The sequence below is a fragment of the Hyperolius riggenbachi genome, chromosome 3 (genome assembly GCF_040937935.1).
Source record: "Hyperolius riggenbachi isolate aHypRig1 chromosome 3, aHypRig1.pri, whole genome shotgun sequence".
Lineage (NCBI taxonomy): Eukaryota > Metazoa > Chordata > Amphibia > Anura > Hyperoliidae > Hyperolius > Hyperolius riggenbachi.
The window spans coordinates 353,366,821-353,393,358 of record NC_090648.1 but is presented as its reverse complement, the minus strand read 5'-3'; the positions used below and the strand labels follow the sequence as shown (position 1 = coordinate 353,393,358).

General features: G+C 42.9%; 1 protein-coding gene across 1 annotated transcript in view; it reads left to right on the top strand.

The window, feature by feature from the left end:
* Window positions 1-26,538, top strand: part of GRK6 (G protein-coupled receptor kinase 6) — a 106,228-nt gene that overhangs the window by 9,976 nt on the left and 69,714 nt on the right. The window contains exons 3-4 of the mRNA XM_068277094.1: window positions 8,704-8,816; window positions 8,898-8,975. Of these exons, the coding sequence (XP_068133195.1) occupies window positions 8,704-8,816; window positions 8,898-8,975 (191 nt within the window). The remainder of the gene's footprint in view (window positions 1-8,703; window positions 8,817-8,897; window positions 8,976-26,538) is intronic.

The following is a 26,538-nucleotide window of genomic DNA, read 5'->3' as shown; positions in this document are numbered from 1 at the left end:
GCAGCAAGTATATCGCTGCTGTGTAACTGCACAGCGTGTCAAATGTCATTTGTCTGCTTTAAAATGCAGGCTGAAATCGCTGCTTGGCTGGCAGATTGGAGACTGCACTGTGTGACAAGCACCAGTTCAGCTGTCTGTTTGAAAGAGGCCCTAGTTATCATTTCGGGAGGCAGATTAGGAACAAGTGCTGTACAGACACGTTGCTTGGCCCGTGATCTGTTCTATGCAGGGGTGGGGGGAAATGAGTGAGCAGGATCATGGGGAATTCAATGGAATAAACATAATGACTGGATGAATGAGAATGACCCAACTTGCTCAGTCACTGCAGGAAATCTGGGTACACCTGTATGCACCCTGGGCTTTTGAACAAAATGATACTGAAAGATAGCTTCTGGTGAGAATCAAAAGTACAAATGCAGCTCTACATAATGTAACGATATTGTAAACTTTATAGGGAAGTAGAGATTAAGTTGTCTCTTCTTGTAAACGTATCCACCAACATTTTGCACTGTGTTTTTGTCCTCTAACTGTAATTTTCCCCACTTTGCCCCGCCAGAATATATCTTGTAGCACTTCTCCTTTGGTATAAGCTAAAACACAAAGCAGATGGAATATGTGATCTAATCAGAAACATGCAGATCAGTCATGTGCTTCTCCATGTTTTCTCTTGTAGAGGAAGCTGATTATTTAGGCTACTTTCACACTTGCCACATTGCAGTACTCTCCCCCACAGCTCGTTGCGAGGACAATGAAAAGGCTGATTGAGGGCTCGTTTCCACTATCGCGAATCTGCATGCGTCCAACGCATGCAGATCCGCACATGTAATACAAGTGGATGGGCCTGTTTCCACTGTAGCGTTGTTAAGGTGCGTTTTTTTCAGCGTGAAAAAAACGCACAAAAGAGCCAACGATTTCGCCTGCGTCGGGAATCCGTGCGAATCGCCGCTAATGTATTTAATAGTAAAAACGCATGCGTTTGTTACATGCGTTTTTACCCGCGATTTCGCGTGCGATTTCGCACCTTTTTCAATTTTATTTAGCCCTGGCAGTGTCATGGTTAATTTCGCATGGCACCCTGCCATGCGAAATCGCAGGCGAAATCGCGGGTAAAAACGCATGTGGAAACGCATCCGCATGCGTTTTTACAAGCGTCGGAATGCGGCTGAAATCGCGTCGCAACAGTGGAAACAAGCCCTGAACTTGCAAAAGCTTTTTAACATCTAGTGATATGAAAAGCTCTTGCTAATGCAATGCTATGGGGGAATTTTTACAAAATTACATCAATCCAGTGAATCCAGATTTACATTAGCAAAAGCTTTTAAAATCACAAAGCGCTTAAGCTGGCCACTAACGGTCCAATTTCTAGCGAAAAATCGTTCGAGCGATCAGAAATTCTGATCGGACGAAAAAAAAAGTTCACTACACCATCAACTAACCAATCATTGCTTCCTATCTATCACGACCACCAAGAAAATCCAAATTTTCGTTCGACGAAAATTCATTCGGGCGACATTTTTTTCACTCGTTCATAATCTATTGTGTCCACCAATGTAGATTATTTACAACCAATCCGAACAGAATTTCTGATCGCTCTAACGATTTTTCGCTAGAAATTGGACCGTTAGTGGCCAGCTTTAGATAAGCTCTTGTAGTGTGAACCAGCCCTATGTCTATGCAGATTTATACACTATGGTGATGTGATGCGGTGCAATAGAAATGGCAAAATTGACGCAAACTCTGCTGTGCATTATTGCGTGATCTTTGCCTACCGCACGGATTATGCGGCAATGCAATAAGTGTCCACAAGCGATCGCGGTAATGGCGTTCCTGCACTGAATGACAGTAATCGAGTGACATCTTGTCCAGTGAGGCGTATGCATTGAGCAGGGGGCGGCATTGTGCATATTACCCTGACGGAGCATTCTGCCTGAAGGTAATATGAACAGGGACATTGTATGGTGTAATCGTCTTGCCTGTGCTCTCCCACCGCAGGACAATCGTACTGCATAATATCTGCAACTAGTCTTATTCTTCAAATATAGAAGCATATAGTTTGTTTTTGTTTTTTTTGTTTGGTTTTTTTTTTCCCTTTTGTTTTTTATCTACAACATAGAGGCAACTTTGGAGTGAGGAATTGAACTCATTTGGGACCACAGGCTCTTGCCGCTTTAAGGTCCCTTTCACACTGGGATGGTGCGGTTTGTCATATTGACGTACTACTACTACCGCGCCCCAGTGCAAACTTATGGGGAAATCACATCACCTGTGTTGCGGAAGTTGGAAGTCCTCGATCTGACAAGGCTCCAACACTACGTAACCGCACGTCTTGCGGCGATCTGTGTCGGCCAGGAAGTTGCTAGTCGATGGCGAAGCAGGGATTTTTAAACACTTTCCTACATGACGTCATGACTCGCATGAATGGAAATGTATTTTTACAATACGCTTCCGTGCTCTTCCGCATAACCTGAAGCAGGAAGTGGCTGCAAGCACGCATCACTTCCTGCTTGGCCAGATGGGGAATACAGCGTAGTAAAGTGGTATTCCCCAAAGGCCTGTTTTGGCGGGCGCACCGCTGACACCAGTTTGCAGTGTTAAACCGGCCTAAAGACCAGAGCTCCTTCTCCCTTCTTTTTTTTTTTTTCTTCTTCCTCCGTTTTTTTTTCCCAGAACCTCCTGATCACTATGATTGGCTCACAATGGTCAGGAGCCACTGAAATCTCCAGCTGGGTTCTATGCCAACAGGGACGCACAATCTGGTCCCATGCAGGAGCTGCAGGTGTTAAAACTATGCAGCACCAAGCTCAGGCAGCCACAAGTGGGATGTAGTTTTAACCTTTCAGCAGTCCCAAAGCAGTTTATGGAAGTTATGACTGTAACAAGCAGAGGTAGCTGATAATACATTTATCAGCATTATACTCAGTGATATAAGAAAATGCATAATGTAAACCCAAGGTGGTTAAAAAAAAAACTTAGTTACAGTACATACCGAGGAAGCCTCTAAATAGTCCAGAGGCTATCTAACTTCTCACCCCCACCGTTGCAGCCCATGGACCCTCTGAATATATCCATGAGCTTGCCATGCATGGTTTTTTCATGGCTGTGCTTCCTGCCGTGTATGAGCATGCGCCTGCTCAAGTACAGGCACAGTACGACAATGCTTGTGCATGAAGAGGCGCTTGGCCGGAAAATTTCACAATGTCTTGGGCAGCAGCCATGGTCTACAGGAGGGCGTAGGAAGCTTCAGGAGGATTCCCTTTTAGGTAAGTATCTAATTTTAATTTTTTTTTTATAATGCCTCGGGTTTGCTTTAAAGGTGACACTGAAGCTAAAAAAAGTATGATATGAATTGTAAGTGTAGTACGGATAATTAACATTAGTAGCAAAGAGTCTCATATTTTTATTTTCAGTTCAGTTTTTTATAATATTGCATCATTCTCTAATATTTGCAGTTTATAAACTGCACTCTGCATTTTAAACTGTTAAGCAGGGCAGAGCGAATGACCCTTTGACCTCCCCTGCAGTAAAACTTTATCTGAAGTTGTCTTTCACTGTTTTTGTTGTATTATTGCTTCAAAAAAGGGCACTGCTCTCTGACTAAATTAGTCTGAGAGCTCAGAGAAGCTCTTTTGCATATATAACAAGTGACATTTTTTTAAAGGAAGCATCCGAGGTACGAAAAAAATGAGATATATACGTATCTGGGGCTTCCTCCAGCCTCTGGCAGCTGATGTGTCCCTCGCCGCAGTTTCGGAGTCCTGGAATCCCCTCCATTTCAGATGCTGACCTCCCCATGTCGGCATTTACTGCGCCTGCACGAGCGCCGCTGTCATTCACTCTCACGTTGTCTGGAGTGTTTTGCGCAGGTGCAGTAGTATCAGTTTTGTCTGTGTTTCTATGGGTGTGTTCACACACAAAAGATGTACATTTCCGGTATGCCAAGTTTTTTTTTTTTTTTTTTTTTTTTCCCCAATTACTAATTTCCATATCACCAAAGCTGTCCACTGAAATGAATGACTTGCATTTTCCCGATAGAATTCTTCTGTCCTTTTTTTATAAGCTGTAACCCAAGGAGGTGTTAGTTGCTATGGGTTACTGCCCTCTGCGCTCCCTCACTGCACTGCCCAATTACATAATGCTTCATGCTGTGGTATTCAGCCTCTGGAGGGTACAAAGGCACGCTGAGATATTTATGAGCCTATACGGGCTGATGTTTCATACTGCAAATGTCACAGTTCCCGCTGCTGCTTCACACATACTCTGTGGCCTTTTGTTCTTCCCACCCTCTGTATGCAGCTTCTAATGGCATTGCTTTCCAGCAGCTTCTTTGTGTTTTAGCCCACCTAATTTAACTGAAAATGCATATGACATAAGCAAACTTTGGAGATGTCAATACACTCTGTTGACATTTCTATAGGGGAACAGTAGAGCACATATGCAAATTATTTTGTGCTACAGAAACTGATGAATATAGACTATGTAAAGCACTGTGTGGCGTCAGCACTATAAGAATACTGAGGGTGAACACGTAATAATAAACCTATTAGCACCATTCACAATTCAGATCAAAGGGTAAACAAATGTATAGTATAAATTTGCCAACTTATGCCTCATGGGTTAAAAATGACTTGGGCCCAGTGCACACCAAAAACCTCTAGCAGATCTGCAAAACGCTAGAGGTTTTTAAAGCAGATTTCAGAGCAATTCTAGGCTTGTTTAGGAACGTTTACTAAACATGCCTAGCATTTTTTTGGAGCGTGTTTGTCTAGCAGATTACAAATATTGTTACAGTAAAAGCTGTTACTGAACAGCTTCTGTAACAAAAAACGCCTGGAAAACCGCTCTAATCTAGCGTTTTACAGAGCGGTTTTCCACTTTCCTATACTTTAACATTGAGGCAGAAACGCCTCAGAAATCTAAAAAATGCTGCAGCCCCTGATTGTGCATTTGTGGAAAAAACAAACCACTTTGGTGTGCACCATCCTATTCACTTTCATTAGCCAAGCGGCTTTCCCTCTGCAAGCGTTTTAAAAAATACTTCAGAACCGCTCCAGTGTGCACCAGCCCTGACACATTTGTGAGCTGTTATTCAGGTCTGATCTTGCTAATCCAATCACATGCTTTATCCCTCCCTATGAAGAAGATGACCGATATGTAAGAAAGTCCTGTCTCTCACAGAATTTGACAGTGGTGTAGTCGGAGATTGTCATGGCAAAAGGAGAGGCAGGGTAAACTGTATACGGAGATGCTGGAAAATGTGAAATTTGTGGGAACAAGTAATACGTTTTTGAGTATAGTACAGTATTCTCGCCAGAAATTTTTTGTAGCTGGGTGGCATAAAAAAGTAGCCGGGTGGAGCGTGGTAACAGAATGCAGGGCCAGCGCTTCTCTGCATACAGCAGAGGAGAAGATGAGCCGATGACAGCCGGGTGGTCACCAAAACTAGCTGGGTGAAGCACCCGGCTAAAAGAGCCCGGGGAGAACACTGTAGTACCAAAAAAAGTTTCTGTACCGTGTTAGCCAAAAAATTATATAGGTGGAAAAAACGTTTTGTAAAAAATACCTTTTAATGGCTACCTGATAGTTAAATTATGCAAGCTTTCTGGGATCTAGTCCGGAAAGCTTGCTCCGGATGTCTTCAGGCATATTTCCAGATGTTAGCTAAATTAAAACACTGATGCAGGTAAATAGTAAACACGAAGATGACAGTTGTGCTGGTTACGGTTTATCCACTATGCCGGGCATGCACGATACGTTTTCACCCGTGTAATCGAGCCACTGGCTCGATTCCGGCACGTCCCCGCGGGCGCCCGGATCGATTCCCGCTCGTCCCCGCGGGTACTTCCTTATCTTCGGTTCGTTTTTTCTTTTGTCCTGCCCTCCGGTATCGAGCACGGAATCGATCCGGCTGGTCATCGGACAAGTCGGAAATTATCAATCGAGCCATCAGCAGCTCGATTACATGGTACAAAACATACCGTGTATGCCTAGCATTAGGTGTCGGGTGATCAGCAGGCTGGAGCCAGTGAGTTAGTGCAAGCATACATGAAATCCAGCAGGTTTCTGAAGATCATGAAGCCAAATTAATCATGTTACATAAGATGTCATGAATCCTGTTCCACAATTTAAACCTTCTGTTAATGACTTAAACAATTTCATAAATTTGTACTCCAATCTTTCTTGCTGTGTCCTGGTTCACAGAAGTGTTGGCCCACTGGTGTGTCCATTTTACCCTCATTGAAGTGGTGATAGTTCATTCTTGTGCGCAGTTTTTGTCCTGTTTCTCCTATATAGATTCCTCTTGAGCGGCGTTTAATGCAGTGTATCATGTATACAACATTGGATGATTCACAGGAAAATTGATCTGGTATTTGATGATATTTCTGTGAGTTTGGTATTATATCTTGGGCACAAGCCAAATACAAAGGGCAGGTCTAACACCTTGTGTTATTACAGGGTAATGTGCCTTGAGTTTCTGGTGTAGATAATGCACTTCTGATAATCATTTGTCTCAAATTAGGAGGTTGTCTGAAAGCAAGCAGTAGTAAATCAGGAAACCCTTCCTTCAGTCGTTTGTCTTTGTGGAGTATCAGTTCTATGGATTTCGATATCTTCCTTCGATATCCCAATTGTGGCAACCTACAACCCAAAATTAGACACTGAGGAAGATATCGAAAGCCCTACAACCGGGACTCAACTCACAAATTCAAAAGTTGCAATTCCAGTATAAGGGCCAGTGCACACCAAAAACCGTTAACAGCTTTTGAAGCGGTTTTCCTCAGCGATTTCTAGATATGTTAAGAGCGATTTTCCAAACATGCCTAGTGGTTTGTGGAGTGTTTGTGTGTAGCAGATTTATATTTTGTTACAGTAAAGCTGTAACTTAACAGCTTCTGTAACAAAAATGCTTGGAAAACTGGTCCGATCTAGCGTTTTTTCAGAGCAGTTTTCCACTTTCCTATACTTTAACATTGAGGCAGAAACCCCTCAGAAATCTAAATAATGCTGTAGGACCCGCGTCTGCGTGTCGCGGAAAAAACAAACCGCTCTGGTGTGCACCAGCCCATTGAAATACAGTAGCCAAGCGTTTTTTACCCCCAAGCGTTTAAAAAAACTCAGATCCGTTCTTGGTATGCACAGCTCATAAAGAGACGTATAGCAAAGTACACAAATATCTAAAAACTTCATGCAAAGAAAAAGGAAAAAATCTATAGCTGCAATAAAGTTCTAATTATAGATGAAATGTCCCTGTCTGAGTGAGCAGGTAAACTACTAGAAAGTGCTGTGAATTAAATCGCCAATGTGCCCTAGTACAGAAACTGTAATCCAAAATAGACCTGACCCTGCCGCTGCCTCTGCCAGTAGTAAGTACTAGTAGTATTATGGCTCCGGCCTGACAAAGCTATTTTAATTTAGCTCCACAAAAGGAATATATACTCTTGCATCGTATCAATTTATTTTCACCATTCAAATGGAAGAAAAGCTAGTTTGTAAGAGGACTGAAAGACTTGAATTATCCCTAAACAAGCAAGAAGGCACCTTCAACACCATTTATCATCAACATGCAATCCATTTTTTTTTCTTTATCATGCATACCTAACTATTTTAACTGATGCAAACTTTGCTAGACACTTAAAATAAAATTCCATTTTTATTTAGCTAAGCAATCCATTCAGTTAGTTTTTTTTTTTTTTTTTTTAACAAGTATTATTGGCACAGAATATTTTAAATCGCTAGCCTTGTATAAATGAATTAAAATACTCAGCTTCTCCACACTAATCACAACAGACTCAGTGAAGACTAGAAGTGGCAGAGCCTCCTACCAGTTTGTGGAAAATGAGCAACAGTTATTCTGCCCTATACAGAAAATAAGTTGTGCAGGAAGAGGAAAAACTTGGGCTTATGTATAGAAAACTAGTGCAACACAGACTACAAAATCCAACATTACAGTCAGGTCATTTTTAATAAGGGTAAATGGCAAAAAAAATGTTTATAGCACATTTTTAATTGGGATGGAACTTTTAAAGCGGAACTGTAAATTAGTTAAAAGCAAACAGTTTCACTTACCTGGGGCTTCCCGAAGCCCCCAGCAGCCGTCCTGTGCCCTCGCCGGTCCTGCCCGAGCTTCCATTCTCCCGCGGGAGCTACTTTCATTACCGCCGACTTGCAACTGTGCCTGCGCGCCCCGGCCAATGCGGCGCTTTCTTCGCATTCCCGCCCGCTATAGCTGCTCTAGCAGGTGGGAACACAAAGAAAGCGTCGCATTACCAGGGGGCGCGCAGGCGCAGTTGCCGTCGACTTGTAAGTTGGCGGTAATGAAAGTAGCTCGCGGGGAAGAACTGAGGCTTGGGCAGGACTGGCGAGGGCACAGGACGGTTGCTGGGGGCTTCGGGAAGCCCCAGGTAAGTGAAACTTTTTGCTTTTAACTAATTTACAGTTCTGCTTTAAGCAATTACATCTGAATAATACGTTTTTAAATTATGTGGACTGGCTGGAATAAGTAGATTTAGCTGTACTTATAAGTGTCTGAGTACCGACTTCACTCTGAGTCCTGAAACATCTTCTAGATAGATAACATAGTAAGGTATTCAGTTGCCGCTCCCTTATTTTGAATGGAATGCCTTGATGAATGAATACATGAGAATGTTAACAGAATAAAGCTTGGCATTACCTTACATTTATAAACGTGTTGTTTGTGTCTGATAGAACGAGATTATCACAGTCTTTGTGATCGGCAACCCATTGGTCGTCTCCTGTTCCGCCAGTTTTGTGAAACTCGGCCGGAGTTGCTGCGCTGTGTCCACTTTCTGGATGCTGTGGTAAGTGTGTTATGCTCTGCTTACACAACAGGCCCTTTCCTTGCCCAAGGCCATACTTCTCATTATCTTTTCTTCTCCAAGGCTGAATATGAGGTGTCTCCAGATGAAAAGCGTAAAGAATGTGGTCAGCAGCTGATTGAGAAGTATCTCACTAGTACGGTAAGCAGTGAAGGCATTTAAACTGTACCCATTGACATTGTACTGAATAATTTGGCCATTGATGCTTTTTTTATGCAGATGGGACTAGGTGGGTTACTATAAAAAATAAGCACCCATGGAGAGCCTTGGCTTTTGAGATATCGCTCATTTGATTTATTTATGCATTTAGAGCTATATCAAGCAAACACTGTCCATCTTGTCTCGCATTGGACTAAATGCTGCCTCACTATTAACAGAGAAAGCAGCTATTTCTCCCACATAGAGACAAGCCTCAAGGTCATTCACAGGATGCACATTGCCCCTACCATGCTACATCGAATAGATAACCGTAAACCCAGTGAATGATTCAGAAAATGTAGAAGGGAAGGACACTGTGCTCACATTTGGTGGTTTTGCGATTTTGGTCAGAGATTGCTGCTCTGATTAGCACACTTCTAGAAAAGTGCAGCCGGCACCATCCAGTAGTATCATGCTCTTTTATTGATAATGCATAGCAGTCACAGACTGTGTTATCTGTGACTGCTATGCATTATCAATAGAAGAGCATGATACTACTGGATGGTGCTGGCTGCACTTTTCTACATTGAACATCTGACTGGTGACCGAATAGCCAGGGCGCATCCTTCTTGTCTCATTGGACGGTGTGCTGCCTCTCATACACAGTATTAGCCCACTTTTATATAGAATGGTCTCCCCTGATCCTTCTCTTATTGGGTGATAAACTGCTGGGATGTAAATTCCCATCACACCGTCTGGCCCAGCACATAGCTAAGGCTGGCAAGCTCCATATACTGTAGCTAGTGGTTATCCGCCATGCTTTCACTTGACATGACTAAAACTATTATTACTGATATTCTCATTTTTAAACAATTAATTGCACTCGTAAACGACACCACGGATGTATTTACCAAAACTTGGCAGCTTTCGCCTAGTTATGCTGATAATCCTGGTCTTCGACCTTTTGGTCCTTACCTATTAAGACAAGTCTATTCTATTTGTATTTTGGTTCTCTGACTGCTATTCGCACTAGGAACAGCTGTCAATGTTGATGATTATTTTGTTGACTTTCTTTTTGTTTTCTTCATAAATGTGCCTTATTGTCATCGTCCCCCCCCCCCCACCAAGGGGGAATTTAAATACAGTCTCTGTTAAACTGACCATGTTGCTCAATAAAACTCTCGTTTTGAAACTAGAGCTATATCAAGCAAAGCAGCTTAGCATCTCTTCACTCACTGGGAGTGGGTGGTGAAACATTGGTAACCAGTTAGAACTCTTAACCCTAACATACAAAGTTCTCTACAACCTCTTCCCCTGTACATCTCCTCACTAGTTTCCTGATACCAACCCAATCGCAATCTCAGATCTGCACATGACCTTCTATTTTCCTCCTCTAGAATTACCTTCCTGCATTCACGTATACAAGATTTCACACATTTCACCCTTCCCCTGGAATGCCCTTCCTCAACACATCTGTCACTCTTCAACCTGATATCTTTAAACGCTTCCTCAAAACTCACTTTTTCCGACAAGCATACACTCTACCTTAGGCCATTCTCCCTTTGACCTAAGACCAAGTTGCACTACTACTAGATATCCTAAAAACCCACTGCCTCTAGGTATGTTTATTGTATACTACCCCACTTCTTGTTTCCCCCATATTCCTTAGATTGTAAGCTTGCAAGGGCAGGGCTCTCACCCTTTTATGTCTTGGAATATTTTATTCATCATGTTACTTTTGTCACTGTAATTACCAATTCTGTATTTTGTATTTATTCTGCATTTTGTTACCAATTTTGAATATTGGTGTACACCATTGTCTGTATTATTGTGTACAACGTTTTTCTTTCTTTGTACAATGCCACGGAATATGTTGGCGCTTTATAAATCAATAATAATAACCACACTGAAAATGACACCGACACTGGGAAACTGCTGGTATGATTGGAATTCTATAGCACATTTTGAAAAGCTTACTGTCCAGACTGGATGCTGGCAATATTTGTGAGTGAGATTTTTGGCCATTTTAGACTCAAAGGGAAAGAAAGCATTCCTCTAATAATGCCAAAATGTGATATCTCCCAAACGGTGCTCAGTTATATACCACCAGTAGTGTATGTAGCATGTTCAACTGCCACCAAAAAGTCCAGTGGAGGCCCATACAAGCCCACAAAAATTGTTTTCCCATGCAAACTGTGTGATCTCCTGTACTTAAAGTGTACCAGAGATCTCAATATTTAAAGAAGCGATACTTACCTGTTGCTCCCTCCAGCCCCATAAACACGTGTGAGTCCCATGCGGTCTGCCATGAACAGCCCTGGTACCTTGCTCAGTTGCGTCAGTCAGGACCGCGCATGCGTAGAGCCTTTCATGATAGGCTACGTCATTTTTAGCTTAGGCGCTTTTTAAATGGGTATTCTAAAACAGGCCACTCTAGATAAATGAAGCCCGGTCTGTGCATGCCATTTGTTCCCAACAAGTGTATTTAGAGTCTTAAGAATTTTAGAAAAAAATAAAATAAAGCCTCAGCGTCCTCTGCACAGTAAGAAACCATTATCCTCATTATAAAATGTGTATTTGTGTAGCGCTGACATTTTCCGCAGTACTTTACACAGGGGTCCCCAACCTGGGGTCCGTGGCCCACTGCCGGTCCGCGGGACGTTTGCAGTTGGCCCGCGGGACTGTCCTCCTGCCACTATACTAGCTATACTGGGGCACTATACTAGCTATACTGGGGCACTATACTAGCTATACTGGGGCACTACCTACCCATACTAAGGCTATGCTAGCTATACTGGGGTACTATACTAGCTATACTGGGGTAAGTAAACTCCCTATACTGGGGCAACTATGCTAGCTATGCCGCCACACCCCAGCCCTCCCCCCCGTAACCAGCTGCGCACAACACTATTCACTAGGACACCCCCCCCCCCCCCCCCCCGGTCCCCGGAGAAAAATTTGGTCAGAAAGTGGTCCCCGGGCCGGAAAAGGTTGGGGACCCCTGCTTTACAGAGTACAAGTCAGGTCACTTGGACATGGATAGGATGAGATGTGTCTAACACCAGAGCTCTTGTTTTTTCTTCTGTCATTTTCAATTTTGTAGACTTATGTCTGTTACCTTTGTGTCACTCAAACGTAGCTGTAAATACGTATCGGTAAAATAAAGTCTTTTATGATTTTCTTGCTATAATGAGAGCTGACTGTAGCAAGCTAGGTTTATGACCTCTTTCCAGGAGGTGTCAGAGTATCGGCTCCTATTGTAATATAGCAATTTAAGACAACCGTTAATCGTTAGCTCGCACACTTTCACATAGCTCAACACTAGGCATGAAGCCTTTTAGAGGAGCTTATCACAGATACTAAAAAAAAAAAGCACAATGTTAATAGATGGGGAAAACTGAAAGTTCTAATCAATAGCTCTTTTTTTTATCTAGATAACAGGAATGTTATGTTGTGCTTATCCATAGCTAATGCTGTATCAGCTAGAAGTTGGGTTTCACTGTAATAATGCTTTAGTTTCAGTGCAAGAGAGTATCAGCTGTATTTATAACACCTATTTCCAGGCATGTACATGATTCATTCAATAATTATAATAAAGGGAATCTGAAGTGAGTGGGATAAGGAGGCTGACATGTATTTTCTTTTAAAGTGGACCTGTGCTCTTGCAAGGACAGAAGAAAAACTTATAGAAATGCACCCTGTATGTATTTAAAGAGTTTAGCCTGTCTAATTCCCCCTCATCTGTGACTAAGCACAAGCAAGTTGTAATTTTATCCCTCAGCGTTACTTATTCAACACTTTGCATTGGTACGCGATTAACCACAGCAGAATCTTGCTTGCCAATATAACCACTCCATCAGCTAACAAAGCATAGTGACTAGCGGAGTGCTTTCTGTGAGGCCTTGATTTGAAGTTTTTTGCATCACTGGCATTTCTCGGTTACATTGGTCATCTGTGTGCCACCAGCGAAAGGTGCGAGTGTTTAGAGGCATTAACAGATGAGCTTTGATTGGCTCCTATTTAATTTGTACACCATGTTTTGGGCTACTAATAAAGTGGCTTTTGACAAGTTTGAACCAACTATGAGTTACGAGTATTCAGGTACAGTGTCTGTAAAGAAAAGGGGGGAAAAAAAACCTTTACAAGATAGAAACTTATACCACATAGATTATACAGCTTGAATAATGTCACTTGAAGTCAACATTTATGGGCTGACGTAGATGGTTCATAGGCTCTGCCCTAGCTGTCAGGGAATATATGAATGCATTAAAAAGTTGTAGGAAATAAAAGCTCTTGCGTTAAACTGCTTTACAATACATTCCTTTGTGTGCAACCTTTGTACGACTCGTGATTTTTCTTATACCATGAGCTTAACAAACACCAACCAAAGTTTTCTCCAAGGGTTCCCATGCCTTTGTTTAGCTAGGTGTTTTCTCTATATTCACTCCATTCAAGGTTCAGCTGTAATGTCAACAATGCATCAGTGCTGCTTTCTTATCTCAGTAATTATGTTTATTTAATCTCATAGCGTCAGTGTGTTTGTAATATAATCAATCAACTCACCCCATGTACAGCTATGCAGGCCGGTGCTCCGTGCCTCTGAGACTGTGCTCTTGTCTGAGATCATATGAGGGGAGAGAACAATCTTGCCCAGCTCCTATGCATCCTGGGTTGAATATACAGTAAGGCCTGGTCCACACTAGGTCCGGAAACGTATCCGTGGCTGCGTTTTTCAAACCAGATGAAAAACGGAGTCCCGGATACTAATGTTCAAAATAGCAGCCAGCCTCACCCAAGTAAAAAACGGATCCATCTGCGTTTGCGGGGACCCGTTTTCAAAACCTGAACGGAAGGTCCGGATCTGCTGCATTTTCAAGCAATGGATCAGGACCATGGATACACGCAAGGGTAGTGAAAAGCAATGAGAAAACGCATCTCCAGCTCCACAGGCAAAAAACTGATGTGAAAACGGATAGCCTGAGCTTTATGATTGGCCCAAAAAAAATCCTCCCACTCCTTCCTAATGATAGAGATGTTTTCTGTCAGGGAAAAACTGAACGGAAACTGATGCAAAACTGATGCACTTTCATCAGTTTGCAGTACGGTGGTACTTCCCCCTGATCCGGACTGCAGTGTCCGTCCTGCAACTGTGTCTAGTGTGGACCTAGTCCATGACATACGAACCACCTGTCAATACAAACTGGTAGAAATGTGTATAGGTACCTTTAACCGCTTATGGACCGACAAAGTTGGATTGTACATCCTGCTGGTGGCTATGTGGCACTGACAGGATGTATACGATTCACCGCTGCGCACTCACGCTGTCCTCATCCGTTTGCGCCTCCATCCTTGCACCCGCTCACTGAGACAGTAGAGCCTTCCACAACTCGGTCAGGATCCAATTCACAGTAATTACAGGGCACAATAGGGAAAGGACTTTAAAGAGGAGCTGTCAGCCATACTATCTTACAAAAAAAAACAAACCCATATATAAGTAGATAAATACTTTCTCTACTTACATAACATTTATTGCACTGTCCACGTTTTTATGTATTTATTTTTTCTTGTAGAAAAAAAAAAAGAAAATCCTCCTTAGCATTTCCCATTTTAACTGTGGCTATTTTGAAGTCAATCCTGATGTCATTTCCTCCCTTACTCTCCACTGCCTGATAATGTATTCATTGCCTTCCCTCCACTATAGAAAGCGTATTGTCTCAGCATGATAAATATTGGCCAATCAGAGAGGAACAGAGTTGTGGGAGGGGAATATAATAATATAAAATAAAAATTCTGTGCTAGTAAACATGTTTTTTTTTGTCCCCTATGGGATTCTGACATTGGATGTAGTAAAAAGTAATGCGTCATATGTCAGCGTGAAATCCATGCTCTGCTGCATTCTTCAGGCTGGTGCTGCAAATCCTGCCCATGAAGGTTTGAGTGCCTCTCACAGGAAGTGGGTGGCTGCCTCTATTTAGTGACGACTGCAATTTTTAAGGAGCCCTGGCTACTGTACCAGCAATATGTCCAGCCTGGCCTATGCAGCCCTAAGTTATACTTAACCTTGCAGTCCACCAAATCTGCAAGTGCTTGTACTGTTCTCTGCTGCAAAGCGTTCCTCTTTTGCAGCAGAGAATGTATTAGAGCATGCTGGGCCATTTATAGGACAATTTCAGATATAGTAAACTTCTGATATAGTAAAGCACTTTTCCCGGCCCCTTGGAGTTTACTATAACGAGATTCTACTGTACTAGCAGACCCAAGCCAGTTTAAAAACGGGCTCTAGGATCTGTGTTTCTCGCCACTGCATGTTCTCCGCACACGTGCGCGCGCACACCCGGTCGCCCGCTCACACGCCCACCTGACTCCCTGGCCCCATCCCTGTCCTCCTGTCTCTGTGAGGCTGGGTCCGTGCTGCGCACATACGCAGTAGCAAAAAGCACGGACCCAGCTACACAGAGACGGCACACGCAGGGACACAGGTTTTTATTATAGAGGATTTCTTGCTGTAAATGAGTGACATCACATAGATGGTCAGACTTATATTCACCGAATGGTAATAACATCATGCAGACATTCACAAGCTTATCTGTACTCTGTAATCTAGTGACATCACAGAGACCGTTTCTTGTGAACTTGTGGCATTGCAGAGGCTTATCTGTTTGCTACAATTTTGCTGCTTTGTTTTTGTTTTTGTTTTTTACTAAACTATTGGCGTTCTAGAGATAATCTACAGACATCCTAAAGATTGTTGGTTGTATAGGTACAAATGTGTGCCAATTTCTAAACAAGCAGTTCTATTCATTGCAAAAGGCAGACAAATACTAATGGTGCCAGCTTATCAGGTCATCCTAGTCCTGACTGATCTAACCTCTCTGGTCAGTATAAAGCATACATGTCAAACTCTGGCCCGCGGGCCAAATCTGGCTTTCAGAGCCATGAAATTTGGCCCTCAAGTGTTTCCCCAGTTTGCATTATGTTTGGCCCACTCTAGACAACCAGGGAAGCTATATTGGAGGTGAAGCCCTAGAACACCTGGGAAGCCATATGGGGAAGGGAGGGGGAAAGCACTAAACATCAGGGAACTGTATAGGGGAGGGAGGGGGACACCTGGGAACTGTATAAAGTAGGAAGGTGGCCAGTAGATATTGAGTTTGGCCCGCGACTAGGTCCCAGTGTACAATTTCGCCAACTTTGTATTTGAGTTTGACACCCCTGGTATAGAGCATCAGTTAGTAGTGTCCAATTATGTAGGAAGAAAAAAACAGTCTTGTAAAGTAATACCTTTTAATGGCTAACTGATGGAGTTAAATTATTCTTCCGAGAAATTTTTTCCAGCTGGGTGGCATGAAAAGGTAGCCGGGTGGGTGACATGGGAGAATACAGGCCCAGAGCTTCTCTGCTTACAGCAGAGGAGGAGGTGAACCGATGACAGCCGGGTGCTCACCAAAACTAGCCGGGTGGAGCACCCGGCTAAAAGAGCCTGGGGAGAACACTGAACTATTAATAAATCATTTTTAATATTACCGCACACATTTTAAGGCGTGTACACACGCCAGATTTCTGCAAACTACGGGTTGTCAGACTTGCCCGCAGGGTGGCCGTTCTGACGACAGTTTGCAGGTGTGTACAGTCTGTCATCAGGCTGATTTTGACTTATCTGCCGAGCGGATCAGTCAAAACCAGCCTTATCAGCCTGACGACAGACTTGTACACACCTGCAAACTGTCGTCAGAGTTTGCAGAAATTGGGCATGTGTACGTGCCTTTACTTCTACTGTCCATTTGAAATTCCAGATGGGAATATTGATTATTTGATCATGGTGGCATCCTGAGTTTAGCCACCTTAATATCCAATGGATGGTAATCGGAGGTGAATTGGTAGCAACCTGTCCACAGCAGTATGTTAAACAAACCTCTTCCTGACACACCTGGCCTGATGTAATGCAGTGGGAATGCCTTGAGCTGAATACAGCTCCTGAGGGCTTCCTTCCATCCCGTCCCTGTTAGGCCGTATGGGCTTTCCTGCCTTGGAGCAACCACTCATTGGGGTTGATACACTAAGCTGCGCTGCCACTCCAGCACAGCTTAATGACAACAGTGCTTGGTAATAATTCTCAGCGCACGCTATGCAGTCACAGCGTGCACTGCTAAATTACGCTCTCTGGTAGTTTAACAAGCGCTTTGTTAAACTTAACGAGTGTTCCACTGAGCCTGCCCGAAGCCCGGCAAGTCCAGTAGCTTCAAAGAACGATATTTCTTGCGCTTTGATTGGCCCAGTAGGCTGCGCTGTTGTCATTAAGCTTAGTGAATCAACCCCATTGTATTGTCATAGAGATAGCACCAACCCTAACTTTTATGTGTGTACGAGGCTTAAGGCGTCCAACAAAGTGCACGACCAACTCTATGACCGGACTGTCCACACGACCAAGCTCTTACACGACTTGTATTTTCCATGCACCAAACAACTGAATGACTCACTCATTTATGTACTGTGCAAGCAAGCGCAATGACTGACTGCACGATATGGCTGCATTGAAAACAAGTACAAGACGTTCAAATGACTTGATTACACATGGCCAACTGCACGATATCAGCCCAACAGTCGAGTGATTTCCATCGGTTTGATCGGGCAAAAAGCTTGTTATCAGTTGGTTGTCTAGTTTCTTGCCACCCATACATACACGCCGGATTGTCATCCAACATACCAGAATCAGACGACAATCAGGCAGTTTGGTTGAACATGTGTACAGACCTTAAAATCTCTTGTGTGCGTAATTATTCAGCCCCCTGAGTCAATACTTTGTAGAACCACTTTTGCTGCAATTACAGCTGCAAGTCTTTTAGGGTATGTCTCTACCAGCTTTGCACATCTAGAGACTGAAATCCTTGCCCATTCTTCTTTGCAAAACAGCTCCAGCTCAGTCAGATTAGATGGACAGCGTTTGTGAACAGAAGTTTTCAAATATTGCCGCAGATTCTCGATTAGATTTAGATCTGGACTTTGACTGGGCCATTCTAACACATGGATATGTTTTGTTATAAACCATTCAATTGTTGCCCTGGCTTTATGTTTAGGGTCGTTGTCCTGCTGGAAGGTGAACCTCTGCCCCAGTCTCAAGTCTTTTGCAGACTCCAAGAGGTTTTCTTCCAAGATTGCCCTGTATTTGGCTCCATCCATCTTCCCATCAACTCTGACCAGCTTCACTGTCCCTGCTGAAGAGAAGCACACCCCGAGCATGATGCTGCCACCACCATATTTGACAGTGGGGATGGTGTGTTCAGAGTGATGTGCAGTGATAGTTTTCCGCCACACATGTCGTTTTGCATTTTGGCCAAAAAGTTCCATCTGACCAGAGCACCTTCATGCACATGTTTGCTGTGTCCCCCACATGGCTTGTGGCAAACTGCAAACGGGACTTCTTATGCTTTTCTGTTAACAATGGCTTTCTTCTTGCCACTCTTCCATAAAGGCCAACTTTGTGCAGTGCACAACTAGTAGTTGTCCTATGGACAGATTCCCCCACCTGAGCTGTAGAGCTGTAGATCTCTGCAGCTCGTCCAGAGTCACCATGGGCCTCTTGCCTTCCATTTCTGAATGATTGCTTGAACAGTACTCCGTGGGATGTTCAAGGCTTTGGAAATCTTTTTGTAGCCTAAGCCTGCTTTAAATTTCTCAATAACTTTATTCCTGACCTGTCTGGTGTGTTCTTTGGACTTCATGGTGTTGCTCCCAATATTCTCTTAGACAACCTCTGAGGCTGTCACAGAACAGCTGTATTTGTACTGACATTAGATTACACACAGGTGCACTGTATTTTGTCACTAGCACTCATCAGGCAATGTCTATGGGCAACTGACTGCACTCAGACCAAAGGGGCTGGGTAATTACTCACACCCCACTTTGCAGTTATTTATTTGTAAAAAAAAAAAAAATGTTTGGAATCGTGTGATTTTCGTTCCACTTCTCACATGTACAGCACTTTGTATTGGTCTTTTATGTGGAATTCCAATAAGGTTGATTCACGTTTGTGGCAGTAATATGGCAAAATGTGGAAACAGTCAAGGGGGCTTTTGCAAAAATATATATATATAGCTGAGCACACAAATAACACAGCAGTGTTTCTTTTCTTCTTTTTTTTTTTTTCCCTTTCCTTTCCTATTTCTGACTAAAAGTGCAAGTGACAGTTTCTCTCAAGTCTGACAAAAGTATATCCCTCACTGATAGACTTACAGCCATAAAAAAAACTTTCCTAGCAGAGAATGGCTTCTGAGTGCAGGGCATAGATAAAAAAAAAAAGTCATTTTAGCTTCTGGGACACTGGAATAATTGCCAATAAACAGAAGTCTGAAAATCATTTTGAGGATAGATGCATTTGTTTACTTTAATTCACAATGATTGAAAAGTAAAAACACAGGCACAAAACAAGTGTCTAAATACTGCCCAGAGAACCTCTTCATATAATTTTACTAAATGCCAAACCGCAACCTGCTGTAAGCATCGCTATAGACTATGAATTTAGTGGTTACAGCACTAAGCAGTTCAGATCTCGTATTTGCTAACTAGCATCATAACTTTTTTACATACCATACTTCCTCCTTTCTTCAGGATGTTGCAATAATGCACTTGATTTGTAAGTAGCAATGCACTGCTATCTGGTTTAACTTGAATACGCTTTCTGGCTATATTGGCTAAAGTGGATCATCAGTGAAAAAACGCGATGCCAATAGTACCCAGGGATCAGACTGCTAGTAACGCACATTACCGTAGCAAGTCACTTAAATAATGTGGGTCGCGCTAATGGCATAACCCACGGTACTTTCTGCTGGAAATTAGGGTAATACTGCCATGCGCTATCTGTGCATGGCAGTATTACCGCGATTTTGTGCATCAATCTCATAGAGGCATAGACATGATATAAATTGTGACCTGTTACCAGTTCATGTGAATGCAAGATGTAGTATTGGCCCTGTTGTGAGTCACAGATGCCCCTTCCCTGTTTTTCATAGGCTCTGCGCCTCATTGAGCAAAGCCCCACTCCTCACCCAGTGAAGCTCTGCCCCTCCCACAAACCTTTGACACTCTCCCAAGCAAAGGTCTATCCCTCATCAATAACCTATAGTCCCCCCCCCCCCCCCCCCCCACCCCCAGCACCCAACATCAATACTCAGTATATTCCCACCCCAGCCACAGCAGGTGTCCTCTCTTCCTGCCCCTTTCAGTAGAAACCAGTTACTACTTTCCTATTTCAAACACAGCAATAGCAGAAAGACTGCTAATAAGGAGCCTACATATTTCCGACAAGGCAGTGCCACGCCACTCCTTTCTTTATGGGGTGTGGCTTAACCTTAGTTTCAGCCAGCAACAGGAAGGGTGTAAGAATATTAACCTTTTAGACTCCAATTACTGTATACATTTTTTTTTAATGCCTTTTTGACAGCTTTTTATACCCTCTTTAAAGCCCAGCTCCAGGCAATAGGTACGAAGCTTTCAAATTTTCATGTTTTTTGGCTAATGCATTTACAAATCATATTTGTTTTTTTTTAAATGCTCTTGTTCGGTTAAAGGATTTAAAGTGATCGCAAGCCGAAGCTTGGGATCAAAATTGGACCTGTTGCGGCTTCCCTCGCTATTCCGCTGTCCCTCATTGCTGAGCACGGCTCCGAAGTGGAGGTGCAGCTCCTCTTCCTATAGCGTAGCTGTGCAATAGCCTGCCGGCTCATTCGCAGTAGCTTATTGCGCAGGCGGGGTCACGCGGCTAGTGCACGGCCAGGCTATATAGGAAGAGGAGCTGCGCAGTGCTCAGGGCCGGGGAAATCAAAGCAGGGAGGGAGGAAGCCTCAATAAGATCCTGAGGCTTCCCTCTCAAGGGAAATTATCTAAATTTGTACCCGAGATTTGGCTCGCGTACTCTTTAAAGTGTATCTTCTAAGAAAGAAAAAGCAATCCTTATCATAGCATCAGGTTACGCATTTAAACAAACTCTGTTACACGCACATCTGTGATCACGCTAGTGTTCAAGTTACTTCTGTAGAAATCTGCACGTGTGATTGCAAAATCCTCCTTGCTTTGTATTCAGTTGATGGTGAGGGGGGAGTGGTTACACAGAATCTATACAGATGTGTTGAGATCCCACCTCCCTGTGCAATAACTGTCATTGCTGTAAACCCAGCAAAGTGATCAGGGTGTGAAGGGATGCAGCAAGTGTGGTTTCCTGATTTGTGGAGACTTGTGTATTACTGAGACAAACCATGTGAGAGGAGAATTCTAGTTATATTTATACATTCCAGTGTTCTCCCCTGGCTCTTTTAATAGCCAGGTGCTCCATCTGGCTAACTTTGGTAAGCACCCAGCTGTCATTGGCTCACCACCTCATCCTCCTCCTATGCTGTAAGCAGAGTTGCGCCGGACCTGCATTCCCCAATTGTGCCTCACCCGGCTACATTTTCATGCCACCCGGCTGTCAAAAAAATTCTGGGGAGAACACTGCATTCGATTTATGATAGTAAATGTGCTAAAATTAGCAATGCCCAAAATTGTGTGCATTGTATGTCTGTATTTTTTACATTGACTATATTAAACTTGTCTGGCTGCCTCCTTTAGGCCTCTTCCACAGGGGGGTGATGAATTCACCTCCTGTCAGCTGCTCCTGTGTGCCAGGCGCTTAGTGAAGAGCCACCCCCATGGAATAGCATCTGAACATGGTCATGCCCAAGCGCAACATGTCGTAGCTCTCTGCCGCTGGGTAACACCACCACTTGTCACACTGGCATGTGTGGTGTTACAAATTCTGCCATTCGGTGCATTTAATGGCAGCATTTGTAACCCCAGAATGGCACCTTGTGGCCAGCCTAGGAGGCAAAACTGCCTTCAAGTGCCCAGTTCAGCCTCCCATGTCAAAGGCCATAGTCCCTTTCCTGTTGCGATAACAATGTAATTTTACTGGCGGTAAAGCTGGCCGATATACTTTTGCATCAACGCGAGACAGGGAGGGAGCACATGCAAGTGTCTCCCTGTCAGCACAGAACAAATGACCAAGCCCACCCTCTTCCTGTTCTGGTAAGGGAGTAGCTATTTGTGGATTTGCTGCAGTGCTGGCCATTTCTCAGCAGCTGGGGAGGGAGGTGGACTGTGAGCTGCCCTCTAGCTAGGAACTCCCACCATGCTGCCAGCTGCATCCTTGCTGGAGAGATTATTGCCCCACATGACTGGCTTTTCCAAAGGGAATCTCTGGAAACGCTGCATCAAATATTAAAGTTGTTTTGAAGTGATTACATAGTCCCATATTCACCTTTACTAAGAACAAAACCATTTTGAGGGAAATCAGGGTTTAAATGGCATTCTGCTACAAAATGCCTTCTGTTCAGAAATAGATTTTTGTGGGAAACCATTTGAGATCAGGGTTTGGGACTCCTACAATATCATTTCAAGTAGTAGTAGATATCTGATTAGATACTCTAGAAATGATTTATTTTACATCCGATAATCTGGGAGCTTCCATACAACATGTTGTGTCACGAACAGGAAAAATATTGAGCGTATAAAATGCAAAATTATCCTGTGTCCCACCAGTGGTCCCTGAACCACTCATCAAAATAAATGGTGTGGTTTTCAAATGACAGACAGTATGGGACTGAATCATAAAAATAATTTAAAGGAAAAAATGACTTAAGGTTCATCGTTGCCAGTTAGTGATCAGATCATGAAACCCTGATCTCTTCTGACTACCCTGTTTATATGTTGGACAGCGCTTGAACGATGGGCCGGGTGGTGGAATGGAAAGGTGTCGTACCATCCAGCCTTTCTAATCTACTCGGGTAAGTATCATGCCTGAAGTGAATTTTCTTGCTTGGTTTGCTTTAAAGCAGCAGGGACAACCATACTATCCCAGGAAGAAAAAACCCATATACTGTATAAGTACAGAAATACTTGTTCTGCTTACATAACATACCTTATGTATTGTACTGTGCATGTTTTGATTTTAGTGAATTTTATATATGGTAGTAAATAAAGATAAACCTGTTTCAGGCATTTTCCATTTTTGCTTCTTCTAACTGAAGCCAATCCTGATGTCGTTTCCTCCCTTATTCATTTTTTTCCTCTCCTAGAAACTGCACTGTCATATTTTGCTCTCTTTGTAAACACATGTGAGCATAGCGCAGATCATATTTCATCAGCTTCACACTAAACTGCCCTCAGCCAATCAGTGAGGAGCCGAAATGTGGGAGGGGAGATGACAGATTTACCTCTTTTAGCAATGTACCAAATAGATCCAGGCTGACTGAGATACATTTATGATTAGATTGCAATGCAGCCTCAAGTTGCAGGCTGCATAATTAACACAGAGCAGTGGGTAAATGGAATTTGATTTTGTGGCTGACAAACCCACTTTACGCTCAATATGTACAGTATGTATAGGTATACAGTATACAGGTTTTTTTTTTTTTGATCAGCTGATGCCAAATAATTCATCTGTACTGAGCAAGGCACAGCATCTCCACTTCTGCCACCGGTAGTGGTGCTCAATGTCCAACAGCCTTATTCAGTACACGTGTCTAGCAGGTGGGTGGGAAGACATTTTGTTTTCCCTCTTCATGAATGAAAGATGGGGAGGGGAGGCCTGCAGCTGTAACAGCTGTAACTGAGCATTCTAGAGCTCTGCACAGTGTTTTGTGTATACAGGTCCTTTAGCTGCAGCTGCCTATTCAGAAGCCCAATGACCATCCACTTCCAGCAGTGCAGACTTTTGTTACACTACTCTTTCTTCTCCCTGATTTACATTCTGACATTTATCACATGGTGACATTTTTTACTGCTGGCAGGTGTCAGTGACAGGAGATGCTGCTTGCTTTTTTGGCAGTTGGAAACAGATGTAAACAGTAAAACAGCTGTTCTTTCCTACAATGCAATAAGGTTCACAGACAGGAAACTGCCAAGACCATGGTCCTCATAGTTTCCTGTAGGAGGGGTTTCACCACAATATCAGCCATACAGAGCCCCCTGATGATCAATTTGTGAAAAGGAATAGATTTCTCATGTAAAAGGGGGTATCGCCTACTGATTGGGATGAAGTTCAATTCTTGGTCACGGTTTCTCTTTAAGGTGCCCATTAACTGTACAATTTTTTTCACCAAATGCGATCTTTCAATGCGATTTTTACGATCACATTGTATAGAAAACTCGTCATTTATGAAGGCAGTCTATAATGAACGTTTCTTTGGTCATTTGCTAAATAGGATCACATCGATCTGAAAGTTGGAATTTATTATCGAATTTGAAGAATCGTTCAGTAAATGTGAACGATCAATAATTGCCTTTAGATTACTTACGATCCTTCAAATCGCATCGAAGGATCGTATTTGGTGAAAAATTGTACCATTAATAGGCACCTTTAGAGCCTGACATCAACTAATTAAATTGGTTGCTACGGAACCAACTTTTTCAGTTACAAATTTTAACTGCAGAATCCTGTGGTTCACGTCAAAAGGTAATGTTTTGTACTCTATGATAATTGAACTGTGAAATGTTATGTTTTATTTTGTGTGTGGAGAACAGTCTGTCTCTGTCTCCTCACACAACTGTTTCTAGCGGTGATTGTGTAAGGAGAGAACAGTAGCCTGCTGCAGCTGATAATGAACTGTATTCCAAATGCAGTAAAACTATTACGTTATTATTCACACCTTCGCTACCTTTATCGCAAGTTGCCAGTTATGCAGCAAGTATTGCCAAGTGTGCCAGCTCTAGTTTAGTAATCTGTCAGCTGCGGCGGGGACTTGTACAGTCACAGCTATTATGTAGCTTTCTCCTATTCACTCCTAGCAAAAATGATTGAGTGTGCGAGATAAAAAATATATTTATTTCAACTGTTCCAGTTGTTTGATTAGGACGACTGCCAGCTGAGAAGCGATATGGACTGATTTATCACTGAAAAGGTCACATTCAGTAGACAAATACTGTATATTTATCTTGTAGTCTGAGATCTCAAAGGTCCCTAATCAGGCAAAGTATATGTAAAGTATGTAGTGTATGTACTCTAGAGGGGCAAGCCAACATCCAGTATGGTTTCCAGATGTTTGCATATTTTAACCACAAATGGTCTGTGGGCTGTATACAAATCTGCTGTTGCTTTTTTGGTTGCATAGAGATGATCAGTGGCATGTTAATTGTCCAAGTTCATTGCAGTTCTGTAGAAATCGCATGCAACATGGAAATGAGCTAGACTAATGTTGATTTAGGACTGGCGTATTTCCACACTTGGTGCAGTTTGAAACAAATTCATCTTGAAAATAGCATCTCATCGATGTTGTCTAAGGCTAAATTCACACTTTGCGTGTTGCATAAAGCACGCCTTATGAGTGTGAACTGCAATGGAGACTTGACATAGATGTTAATTTAAAGCCGGCATGCAGCAGTTAGAATAATGTAATCTGTTACAAGGCAGAAATGTTAAGAGGCCCATAGATTTGTATGGGTAGTGAGTTGACGTGCAGAATTATTCTACAATGCAACTAATGCAGTGTGAAAGGATCCCAGAGGCTGTTTCCACTGAGAAACGCAATCATGCTATGATTCAATTGTGTTGCTCCACTTTCCACTGCAGCAGTTTTGCTGTAATTTTCTAGCAATTCTACTGCAATTTTCTGCCAATTCATCGGGTATATGGCACAATTGCTGTTTGTGATCTCCAACGGGAGAAAATAATGCAATTAACAACCTTAACCTTAACAGTGTGTGTGCGTGAGCAGGGAGGAAACAAACAATAAATGATTCCTGTGAATAGTGACAGATGACAGAGAAGTGAAACCTATCTATATGGTACAGCTCTAGCCCCGACGCTGACTTTGCTACAAAAAGCTGATACTCAGGCTAATAAACATGGCATTTTTTTCACACAAGCTGGGATCGTAGCCCTCTAAAAAGCTTTCCATTGCTGCTGGCTAAAAGCTCTATAGATATGTGGGGTTTACAGAAGGACAGTTACTTCGATAGTTACTCTTTAAACTCCCCCCCCACCCCCCCCCACCCCCACCATAACAAAAAAATGGTCAATGCTTTGTGCCCACTATTGGTAGCTGCAGTTAACACAGCTGCCATAACACACGTTTAGCGTGCACACATTTTTGTTGTGCTTCATTTAGCTTCTCTGTTATCATGGGCTGGGAATAGGAAATGGGAATCAATTGCATCGTAAGCCGACCATTAAACAAAAGCTGTGGAAAGATCAAAAAATAGCACAAACTGTATGACCCCTTGCAATACAGGTTTTATTTAGAGCCAATGACCATGAAATGTGAGGAGGTGTTATGCCTCAGAACGATTAGAATTTTTTTTCATTGTTTACTGTAAAATTATTTCACACTGCATTTTTTTAAGCAGTGCTTAACCTCCTCAGGACTAGCACCTCCACTCCCCTTAAAGACCAGCCCATTTTTGCATGGGGAGAGGGGGGCGTTAAGATTTCCAGGCCTAGGTATCCCCAGTATAAATAGCTAGGCATGGGTGTCCCCAGTATAGCCAGCAGCCATTACGCACCTCCCCAACTCCAGCAATGAGCAGCTCTACCCTAACC